The 10,571-nt window shown below is 37.8% G+C and overlaps 1 protein-coding gene across 2 annotated transcripts; it reads right to left on the minus strand.

The window, feature by feature from the left end:
- Positions 1–762: 762 nt before the first annotated feature.
- LOC149139607 (uncharacterized) lies at positions 763–8,474 on the minus strand. 2 transcript variants are annotated; one of them, XM_089448713.1, is made up of 9 exons: positions 8,281–8,474; positions 7,779–8,048; positions 6,209–6,323; positions 4,894–4,975; positions 3,979–4,130; positions 3,749–3,853; positions 2,933–2,979; positions 2,485–2,656; positions 763–1,255 (listed from the first exon to the last, which is right to left on the minus strand). In XM_089448713.1, the coding sequence occupies exons 6-9, from the start codon at positions 3,786–3,788 to the stop codon at positions 1,134–1,136; spliced, it is 381 nt and encodes a 126-aa protein (XP_089304839.1). In that variant the 5' UTR covers positions 3,789–3,853; positions 3,979–4,130; positions 4,894–4,975; positions 6,209–6,323; positions 7,779–8,048; positions 8,281–8,474; the 3' UTR covers positions 763–1,133. The 2 variants fall into 2 exon arrangements, with proteins under 2 accessions (XP_089304839.1, XP_089304841.1); XM_089448715.1 differs by lacking the exon at positions 8,281–8,474 and having other exon boundaries at positions 766–1,255; positions 2,933–2,998; positions 7,779–8,090.
- Between the last annotated feature and the right edge of the window lie 2,097 nt (positions 8,475–10,571).

The following is a 10,571-nucleotide window of genomic DNA, read 5'->3' on the forward strand; positions in this document are numbered from 1 at the left end:
ATCCAATGTCCAATGACAAGTTGACACAATCCTACATCAATGCACCCCTATAGCTCCCTGTCACATAAAGCAAGGCATCAATAATATGTACAATTGATGTATCCATATTTTCATTGGGAATTATTCAAATCATAAAGCTTAACGTCATCAATTATGTCATATTAATGCATATTTATTTTTTCTATGGTATTGTAGAAATTTAGCAATAACAATATAATTATCATCATTTAAAGTTAATCAAATACTAAATTTTCATGTTTCAATATCACAATATAAATCAAAACAAGGAAGGCTGCGAAGCAGCTAGTCCCTGCACATAGTTCTATCTAGTCGCCTTTGCACATAGTTCTATCTAGTCGCCTTTGAATTCGTGTACTCGGCAAGCCTCTACAAGGGTCATGTCTCTTTATACTATGTTTTGACGTTCAGAGATTGACCAGCAGCACTATATGCCGACAGTTTTCCAACTAGATCAGGAGATTCAGAGTTGATGTTTGAACGCAAATAAGCAGCTTGGTCAGATATTTTCTCATATCATACAAAATCATGGTTTTGTTATTGCCAATTTCATGTTGTTCAAGGAAGCATGTGGAACCATGAGTAGCTTAATTTCTCTGCCTTATTTGAAGAACATAATGTAATGGAGTTTGACTTATCAAGTTTCACTTTCAGAAAACATAATGAATAATAAATACGTTGATAAATGTTTACAAAACCAAGTACGAAATGCAACTTCTAAGATATGTAGCTCCACAAAGAAATCTTTGGACATGGGCTGTCGTAGGCTTCAATTTTTAAGAAGTGGTAGCAAGAGCTAAGAGCAAAATGCAGCTTCTGTATACCAGAAGTTTTAATTTAAACTTGCTAACATTTCACAATTAGATCATAACCCAAAGCCAATGAGAAACAACAATCGGGAGGCAATAAATAACCCAATGTCACCCATTAACAAAAGCATGGTTGAAATCAGAGATAGCAAACTGACATTGATTTTTGCTGCATCGAGTTGCTTTCCTTTGTTTTTCAGATTAATTCACAACACGGCTTAATAAAAATAGCTAAGAGCAAAAGGTAGGCAAAGCCTTAATGACAAAACTATTTCACATTGCAGTCGAACTGATTCAAGTTCTTATCTAACTTATGAAGTTATTAAGACACGGACATTCACTGTAGGCCGAGAGATACATGTTGTCTGCAGTCGAGCAGAGACGGTGATGGCGGACCCAAATGCATATTTGAAGCATCCGTTGTACACCTGTAACAGAGAAAGAAGCGGGGAAATAAGACAATGCGTAAGATAATGCAAAAGAGATGTTAATTTTTTTTTGGTTTCTTTTTTCTTTGTCTTTCGACTTTTACGATGTCAATAATCAGAAGAGTCATGAGAATAAGTGCTAAGAGAAACAATGCTGTGAGTTCAGTAAGTTGGCTTATGCTAATGGATTCCATGTTATGTGAAGCGGGGAGGTGTATGTGAATATCCAGGTGCAGAGGAGGCCAATTTATACAAAAGTTCAACGTGTTTGTAAGGTGGTTTTAAGTGTGAATGGAGCTAAAATACTTGATAAGACATGGGGAGCGAATGGCATATGGAATGATGTATTTGGCGGCAGAAGTGATGTATCTGACATCGGGCAATCTTGGTGGTAGATTGGGTGCGACAGGAGATCTATGTCAATATCTAGGTGCAGAAATAATCTTGAAGATCAGATTGGATCAGGCCAGTATTTAATGATGGGCATATCGATCTGACATGGGGTGCAAATGGCATATGGAATGATGGATGTGGCGGCAGTAGTAAATGCGAAATTAGGTGCCCCTTTGAGTCTGTGGCGGTAGATTAAATATGATCAGTATTTAATGATGGGCATATCGATCTGACATGGGGAGCAAATGGCATATGGAATGATGGATGTGGCGGCAGTAGTAAATGCGAAATTAGGTGCCCCTTTGAGTCTGTGGCGGTAGATTAAATAAACTTATGACTAGAGATTGGTGTATTCAATGGGTTTAGTTCAATATGCTTATAGCTAGTATACTCATTAAGCAACAGGTTTCATGTCCTTGTTGCTTACTCTATACTGGAAGCTATTACTCTGGGAAAGAAAAGTAAAATGCTTTGAATAGGCAACCCCTGTTGACATCAAGGGATAATAAAAGTAACACAAATCAATTTAACTGCATGTGCAAAAACAATGTAAAGCTGGAAAAGACACAATGCTTGTGCAACAACTTTCAACATGTAACTTCTTACCAAGCGAATAAGAGATAGCATAAGACAAGCTACGATACAATAAGCGATAAGCAATGGTACTACTAAGATGAAACCGGACCCTATGATGAGCAAGAAGTTGTTTGCACTACTGAAGTAGAGTATATTGCAGTTTTCTTAGCAAGTTGAGAAGCAGGGTAGCTTCAAGATTATTTAATCAAGTACAATCATGATAATAAATGTGTGTGGAAACAGAGCAGTGAGACTCCTACGTATTTCTATGGTTGAGCTGTTGACATTCTCTCTGTCCCTGGATGAAGTTGGTGTACTTCTTGAACAAGCTTGGAGTAATTGAGAATGTGTCCCTTGGTTAATGGAAGTGTTGGTGCTGTAGCAGCTATGGGCCTGGATTGCTCCCTTGTTCATGGGGTTTATTGGAAGACGCTGTCCACATACCAGTAGAGTAGTTAAGAGAATAAAAATACAAAATAATTGACTGACTACAAGGCGAGACATGCAATAGTGGGTTAAAAATCCTTTTCTGTCAGTTACATGCATTCATCATGGAATAGAAATGAAGGGGCTCTAAAATGTACTATGTACAAGGTGCTTAGCAGACTAAGCTATACAACAGAAAGAATCAATTTACCAGTTTTGCCGTAACTTTGCTGAAATTAGCATATGTTTAAACAATAAACTATAGGTTATTGTGCTGCATACCGATGAAGGACGAACTCCACCAAGTGCAGTGTATAGAGATAATTTCCCTACAGGTATGCCCATACCCTGTCAGTAATGAAAACATGTGTCAAATGGATAATACAAACAAGGGGCAAAGATACAAGGAAATGTGAACACCCTAGTTAAAATAACAGGCATTTATTGAGTAAAGATGAGTTATAATAGAAACATCAGACAGGCAGAAAATGTGGAAAGATACAAACTAAGAATACACCCTAAGTTAAAATGACATGAACTAAATGCACACAGGTTCCAGTTTCTGGTTATTAAGTTTCCTTTTACCTGTATCCCTTCATAGATATGCAGATAAAAAGAACAAAAGCTCACAGTAAAAAACAAACTAAGACAAACATGGAAGGAGTACTCTGGTAACAAGGATTCATTGCACACCAGCATAATAGCATTTACTTTGTAACAAAAACTACCGCAAATGTGTTGATGATAAAGATAGAGGACCCTAACCTAATTGACAACACTAAATGCACACACATAATAGTTTTTATTTTCATTCATTGTATATTAATTGTCTTCTTTCCAAATGTATCTCAATAAAAGGATGAAAGAAGAAAATGAGGGGAAAAAAGGGGAAGGGAGACATTATGTTAGATCCCCTGGTAACATGTACGAAACAAATAACAGATTTCAACTTGTATAACATGCCAACAAAAGTGACAAGTTCAGAATAGATAAAGGGAAATTTGTGTTGTTAAATAATAAAACCATAGGTAAAGAGGGAAAGGCAGAGGAAACCCATGGATAGCAGGCAAACAAAAGCTAAGTAATTGTGAAATTTACCTGACATCCAAGATCCCCAAGTCCAAAATGCGTTCACCATCAGTGACAACTATAACATTAAGACTCCTTTCACTCCAGTTCTTCAAAATTTCTAGGATATTACCTCTGCAAAAACCATACCCTCGCAAGTTTTAACGCAGTGAAACAAATTTAAAGGATGAACCTAACAAAAAAGAATTGGAATCTAGACAATTGAAAAGAAAAACAAAAATTATATATAATGTATATACTTCTCTTTCAAGCTAATGTAAAGACCCTGTGAACGCCTGAAGATTGACCCATATTTTTGACAAGATTCGCCAACAGTTGGAGTGTAAACAATGGGAAGTAACTCTTCCACATTATCCACCAAGAGTTTATAAAACAACCTTTCATTCCGCTCCTGCCAAGAGAAATTGTGTAACCCAGTAAACTATACTGTCAAACATATTTTATGCAATTTCCTTCCAGTAGTATCAACCACTTGCTTTCTCAGTAACAACATTGACCTAAAAAATACAACATGCTAAAAGTAGCACCCTTATAAGAAGTTAAAAGCAGGCCTAAACAAACCAGAAACCACATGAAAACAAATACAGCCACTGAGGAAACACTCTGACTCCGATGGAAACACTCTGACTCCGATTGTCTACATACACCACCCTGAATTTGTGTTCCTCCAAAAAATTGTTTCAACTGAGAGAATCCCTTGCAATGAGCACTAAGCTTCAGGGAAAATAGTTTTTAGTGTGAACTCACCATATCTGGAGTAATATCTTTAGCAGTCGTCCCAGCAGGGACCATATGTTACTTTGATCATTATGTTGAGATTGTGTAACTATGCTTACTTAGTACTTATGAATTAATGGTAATAGAGGTGTTGTAGTTCTTAGTAATACTATTGCAATTATAAGGTTGAACTCATAGCTTGAACATGGTATACTCTATAGAGATCTCATAGTATGAAACCAATACCGCTATCATTAGTAATAACTATGAACCAATCCCATTAAGCTACGGTATCTCTTTTTGCGCTTGCATGGTGATTACAAATAAAACAAAACCAATGAGAGGACAATCAAGCTCACATTAAACAAGCTCTTTAATTTATCATATTCAAGCAAGAAATATTAATCGATTAACCTTTAAAATAAGAAGCTTCAAACCTGTCACATCACTTGTAGACTGAGGTGGGATGACACCTGTATTGGGTCGTACACAGTACTTCTTTGGAGATGTAGTTTTCACCTGTCAAAATAGAATGCAGCAATAACCTCTGGTCATCTTGTTAAAACAAGTCTCTGAAATACCTAGACATCGATGCCTTTCATGTGTGCAGAACTGTAATACCTCGATGGAAATTGAAATTAGAGAAATGAGCAGAATATTTACAAAAGAAAAACAAAAGGAAATATGGCTACCTTAAATGCAACATCGAAGTCATTTAAAGTTATGATTCCTATGTTTTTACTGTATTTGGTATGTTTTGTCTAACAGTTTTTTTTTACTATTTCAATATGTAAGACAGTACACCTGCCAGAGCTTTAAAGGCTAGAACTAGAAGGTCAGAAATAGAGGATATCTGGCTGTTAAATTATGTGTTTCAGATTGTTGTCTGGTTTGGCTGCAGCTTTTTCTAATATAAAAGCAACCAGTTACAGTGAAAAAAATAGAAACTCAAGCCAGAGAGCTGACATACTACAAATTTGCCATTCACTAACCAGACATGCCTACAATAACTTCGAACAGCAGTGCAAATTATTATTAATGTGTAGCTTCACATTAAATTCTTTTCACCATGCTATAGATTATATAGCAACTTTTGCACCCAATTTGGTCAAAGATAAAGTATAGCTACATTAAAATTAAGCTGGACTAATTTCTTTCATTTTCACTACCTCGCTTACAGCTCCACACTGGATTCTATCAAGGATGTGACTTAGTTTCTCTACTTTTGATTAACTCATGCTTCTACTACCTTGCTTAACTGCATCTTGTGCTATAGAAATTAAGAGCTTCAGAATGCACTCTCCGAGGTGTAATCTAGGCAATAAAGAGCAACAGCGATTGCTCCTTCCTAACTGGAAATTGTTCAATACCTTAAGAGAGGATGTAGCCAGCCTACTCTTCTCAGGCAATACTCTTCGTGACTTTAGGAGAAGTTAGCAATGTTAGAACTTAACTTATATAACTTCCTCTAACATATCTACCTGTAATTGTCCATATTTATTTTTTCTGTTTGAACTAAAATTGGGCAAAGAAAAATGAATTTAAACAGGGATTTGATCAAGGGTGTGGCATTTTTAAGCCATCCTCAGTCTCTTAAAGCACAAGATCTTAGAAAACACTATACTAATTCTCCAGAACTCCTCATAAATTATGAAAATACATGACGAAATAACAAATATCAATCTGACAACAGCACTAACTGATTAATTCCCAATTAACCACCCTAGAAAATGAATTGTCCAACGAAGATACCTTGAACCATTGTCACCAAGCCCATGAAGCCACACAATGGTGGCCTGATGTTTCCCCTTTGGTTTGACTACATGTGTTCTCCCATACTCAAATGTGCGCCTTTGAGACCTACTTCCTGCACTCATCCATTCCTCTCATCAACACACGTACAAAAGATAAATTCCAGTTAAAAAATAGATAAAACTGTATATAACCCATTGTGATTGATCTTACAATTAGCAAGTGGCAAAAAGAGGTGGGTGAAATACTTCTTGTTAGAATGTTTTATAAGCTGGTTTTATGACAAATCTGTAGTAGCACATAAAGCTCTTCCTTGCTTTGTTATTTGGACTCTGTGAATTGCAAGAATCACAACTGTATTTCAAGGAAAGGAGAGAAATCCTATGCAGATTGCTCACGAGATATGATTCTTCTATGGTGGATCTTGGAACCCTGAAAAGGCAAATCCACAAAGAATCCTCAAAAAGCCTGAAATTGATTACTCAAAAGTGTGGGGTTTTTTGATGGACCTTGTCAAGGAATACCAGGTATGTATGGTGCACGGGGTATATTATTCTTATCTTAAAAATATATATATTTTTCCTAAGCATGCAGCAGGCCAGATATCAAATAATAGGGCTGAGTTCTATGATGTATGATTAATAATGAAAGGTACTACAGACACAGCCATTGCAGGTTTCTAGAGATTCAAAGCTCCTTGTGCACTGGGGAAATGGCATGTGCCAAATTGAGAATTGGTTCTATTTCCACTCACGAATAGAGTTCTTGATATAAGGAAAAAAAATCAGATATCTCATTCAGACATATTTACAGAGCATATTTTCAAAAATGGAGAACTCCATCTGGAAACGGTTCTTTCCCTTTACTAAATGCCATTCAATTGATCTCTGTTTTTGGAAAATGAAGTCGTGTTAAGACCCGAAAAGGCTTGTTTGCATAATTTGGTGTTCTGATGCACAAAATGAGACCTTCAATAGCTGAGAAAGACTGTAATAGGCAGACGAAGAATCTGTTCACAATCTGAGGGTCTCTTTAAAAGTAAAGTAGAGAGTCTTTTAAGGCTCAAAAGGTATCGTAAATACAGACCAATGAATATTCTGATTTCAGCTCTGAAATATCAAATATGAAAAAAATCATGGACAGACAATTAAAAAATGCAATTGATCTATGAAAGAATTTATGATTAGAGGTTCAAAAATTGCTCTTTTGCCACGAAAATGAAGTTAATAGATGATCTGGTGGGAAGAAAAAATAATCAAATTCATTCAAATGTAAACAGCCCTTCCAATTGAATAAAACCTGATAGATAATTGTCACTTCTAGAAAGCTAAATTAATCAAATTCATTCAAATATAAATAACCCTTTTAAGTAAATGAAATATGACAGACAATTACAGTCTGCATAACTACATGTAGCTAAGATCCCAGAATTAGCAACTTCCCATAGCATAATAACCCTCGTGTTAAAAACCCTCGCGTGAGTCATAATCTTGACATTATCCAACGCTAAATTGGACAGTATCTCAGGGAAAAAAAGGGAAAAAAACAAATACAGAAGCAGAATGCTTACCAGAGCTAAAATTGGAGGTACTTCCGCTACTCATTGTGAATTTCCGGATATAATTTCCCGTACTGAACAGCGAACAATAGCTCTTCTTGCCCACCTGAGATAATACAGACCTGATCTGATTTACAAAACGCAAAACCAAGAACTATATAAATAGCTTTAAATTTGTTACAAATCTAGTCCGAATCGAAGAGGGTTTGTTCGATTTCAGAGCCACTTCGGGACTAAAAACGACTCGTTTTTCACAAGCTCCCAGGGAATCAGCGCATAAAGCTGAAAGACAAGCAAAGGGCCTATAATTATTGATATTCTTGTACAGGAACTGTCGTACAATAAGGCAAACTATATTAAGTTTTGAATGTTCTGAACTGAGTTCTCGCAATTTCAGAACAAACACGGAAATCAGACAAATACCTATATCTGTGCGGGTAGGAAAACGAAGATTTTTCGGAAAAACTGAGTGTAAATGCTTTGAATTTGCAGCTCGGAAAGAAAATATACTTACATGTATCTCAATATTATGGCCGGATCCTCCTCCGCTTGTCCGCCCCTTCACAGATTTATAACATGCCAACAAAAGTGACAAGTTCAGAATAGATAAAGGGAAATTTGTGTTGTTAAATAATAAAACCAGAGGCAAAGGGGGAAAGGCAGAGGCGAAGAGTTAATCAATGGGGCAGAACCCTGGTAAGCTCTCAACTGTACCAGTTCTCAACTAAGAAACGACAATGCAACATGAAATTTCAAATTTAAATAAAAATAAGAAAATCAATCGATGTCAATAAAAATAAAAATGAAAGTCGAAACTTTTATCCACCTTGTGGGCCCTACATGACGGCCATGTGCCTAACACCTATCTCCTTAGCATAACACATGCAAGCTCTACAGTAGGCCACCTAAGGTCCCATCAGGTTAACAGCTGTGATCAAGGAGATTGAAACCTGAAACCCGAGCAACAAGATTCAAACTAGTGTAACATCTGTAATCAGGCTAACATCTGTGATCAGGGATATTGAAACGGAGTGATTTCTGTGTGCGTTTCTTGTCCACCTCCCCGACCACGCCTGCGCTCTGTAATCGTCACCCCTGCAAACATTCAGTAGAGGACCTTCGCTCGAATCTGCTAGCTTTGCTGCTTGCTCCTTTGCCTTAGTCTCCAGACCAGATATCATGAAGCGGCATGAACTGACCTTAAAACACACGCAAAGGCCTTTTGAAGTCATTATTTGCATTTCAGAAGGAGCTTTTGTTCGTGATAGAGATCCAGCCCTAGGTCCCACCACTCCTGTGCCAGTCCCAGATACGGGTGATTGAGATGATGACCTTGAACCAGAACTAGCACCAACCTCAGAGGACCCGCCCCTATTTTCCCTCGGTCTAATGGAGATTCCAGGCCGAAGTGCGGGTAACCAGCATCACCCCTATTCACTCTGCCCTCACGAAGAAATCTGATATAGTCTTTAGTCAAATCTTAGGGCGAAAGCTTCGAGCAACCTCTACCTCACTAATCTCAGAGATGATATCCGCCTCCTCCTCAGTAGGACTCTCAGGACCCTTATCTTGGCCATCTCTAGGCTCCTAAACCCCCTAAACAGGTATAGCTCTGTCCATATATCGAATGCCTAATTTCTGAGCACCTGCTATGCGTTGTCTGGCTGCACCCAAGCGCTCCAGATCTCTGAAGTCTGGCTGTTGTGGTTCGCGCTGATAACAGAAGAACAAGGACCCTGTCGAGGCTCTGAGAGAAACCAGAAGAATGAAACTGGTGCCCTGTGTGAGTGTCGTTTGTCAGAGTGTAGGAGACGAGCGAACCGAACGGGGTTTTGCGCACAGAGGTGTTGATATTGGGGACTCTGCTGAGCCGGTAGGCGGACACCTCCCGCCATGCAACCCTTTAGCATATGGCGGACACCTGCACAACAGCACCTGTTAATACCCTGCAACCATAGCATATACTTAGGAAATAACGAAACCTGTTTACCAAATAGCGAATTAATGCTAGCATTAACGCTAACTGTTGACGGTCAGGGATAACGAAACTGGCCATAATTTCCAATTTAACCTATGTTCGGGCCTCTTCCGCCTCGGGAAGAGGCCAAATAAGATGAGAAACGCTAAGTCCGAATCCAGACTTTGGGTATGCCTCACACGACTTTAGTGTAACCGACTAATAACTGACTGGAAAAGCACCCAAGTAATTTCCAATTTAACCTATGTTCGGGCCTCTTCCGCCTCGGGAAGAGGCCAAATAAGATGAGAAACGCTAAGTCCGAATCCAGACTTTGGGTATGCCTCACACGACTTTAGTATAACCGACTAATAACTGACTGGAAAAGCACCCAAGTAATGCTAAGTCGGCATTGAGCGATTACAATAGTCCCTGCCGGATGCCAGATGGCAGGGACTAATAAATAGTTCATTTAGAAAAAATTCCCTTGAATTGCAAAGTCTAAGATGTCTCAATAGTAAAATAAAATGGAACATTACATATGGTAATGAATTGGGCAGCAATGTTATAATGATATTTGTTCATTTTTTTTTTTAAATATGATGGGAATTGATCATTTATGAGGATCGAGACTTGAATCCCTTGAAGTTACATATATGGCCCTTAGTTAATCTCATGTATAACTCTTCAAAATTCATGGCAATCAAGCACAATGTTTTTAATTATCTATTTTTTACCACGATATCACAACCACCCATTTCAATAGTTAACACGTGGGATTTGAGAAAATAGTCACTCATTTGAATTCTTACATTCTCACACATACCACTTTTCATTGCACCACCATT

Source organism: Pinus tabuliformis, chromosome X (genome assembly GCF_031772625.1).
Source record: "Pinus tabuliformis cultivar Carrire ecotype Pingquan chromosome X, CPIR1, whole genome shotgun sequence".
In the NCBI taxonomy this organism is placed as follows: Eukaryota; Viridiplantae; Streptophyta; class Pinopsida; order Pinales; family Pinaceae; genus Pinus; species Pinus tabuliformis.

Excerpts from the sequence above, each read along its gene's own strand:
- LOC149139607 (XM_089448713.1), bottom strand. The coding sequence starts at position 3,788 with ATGGTGAACGCATTTTGGACTTGGGGATCTTGGATGTCAG. Across the intron at positions 2,980-3,748 it reads TTGGGGATCTTGGATGTCAG|GGAAATTATCTCTATACACT; the intron begins GTAAATTTCACA and ends GCATACCTGTAG. Across the intron at positions 1,256-2,484 it reads CAGCTCAACCATAGAAATAC|GTGTACAACGGATGCTTCAA; the intron begins GTAGGAGTCTCA and ends TCTCTGTTACAG.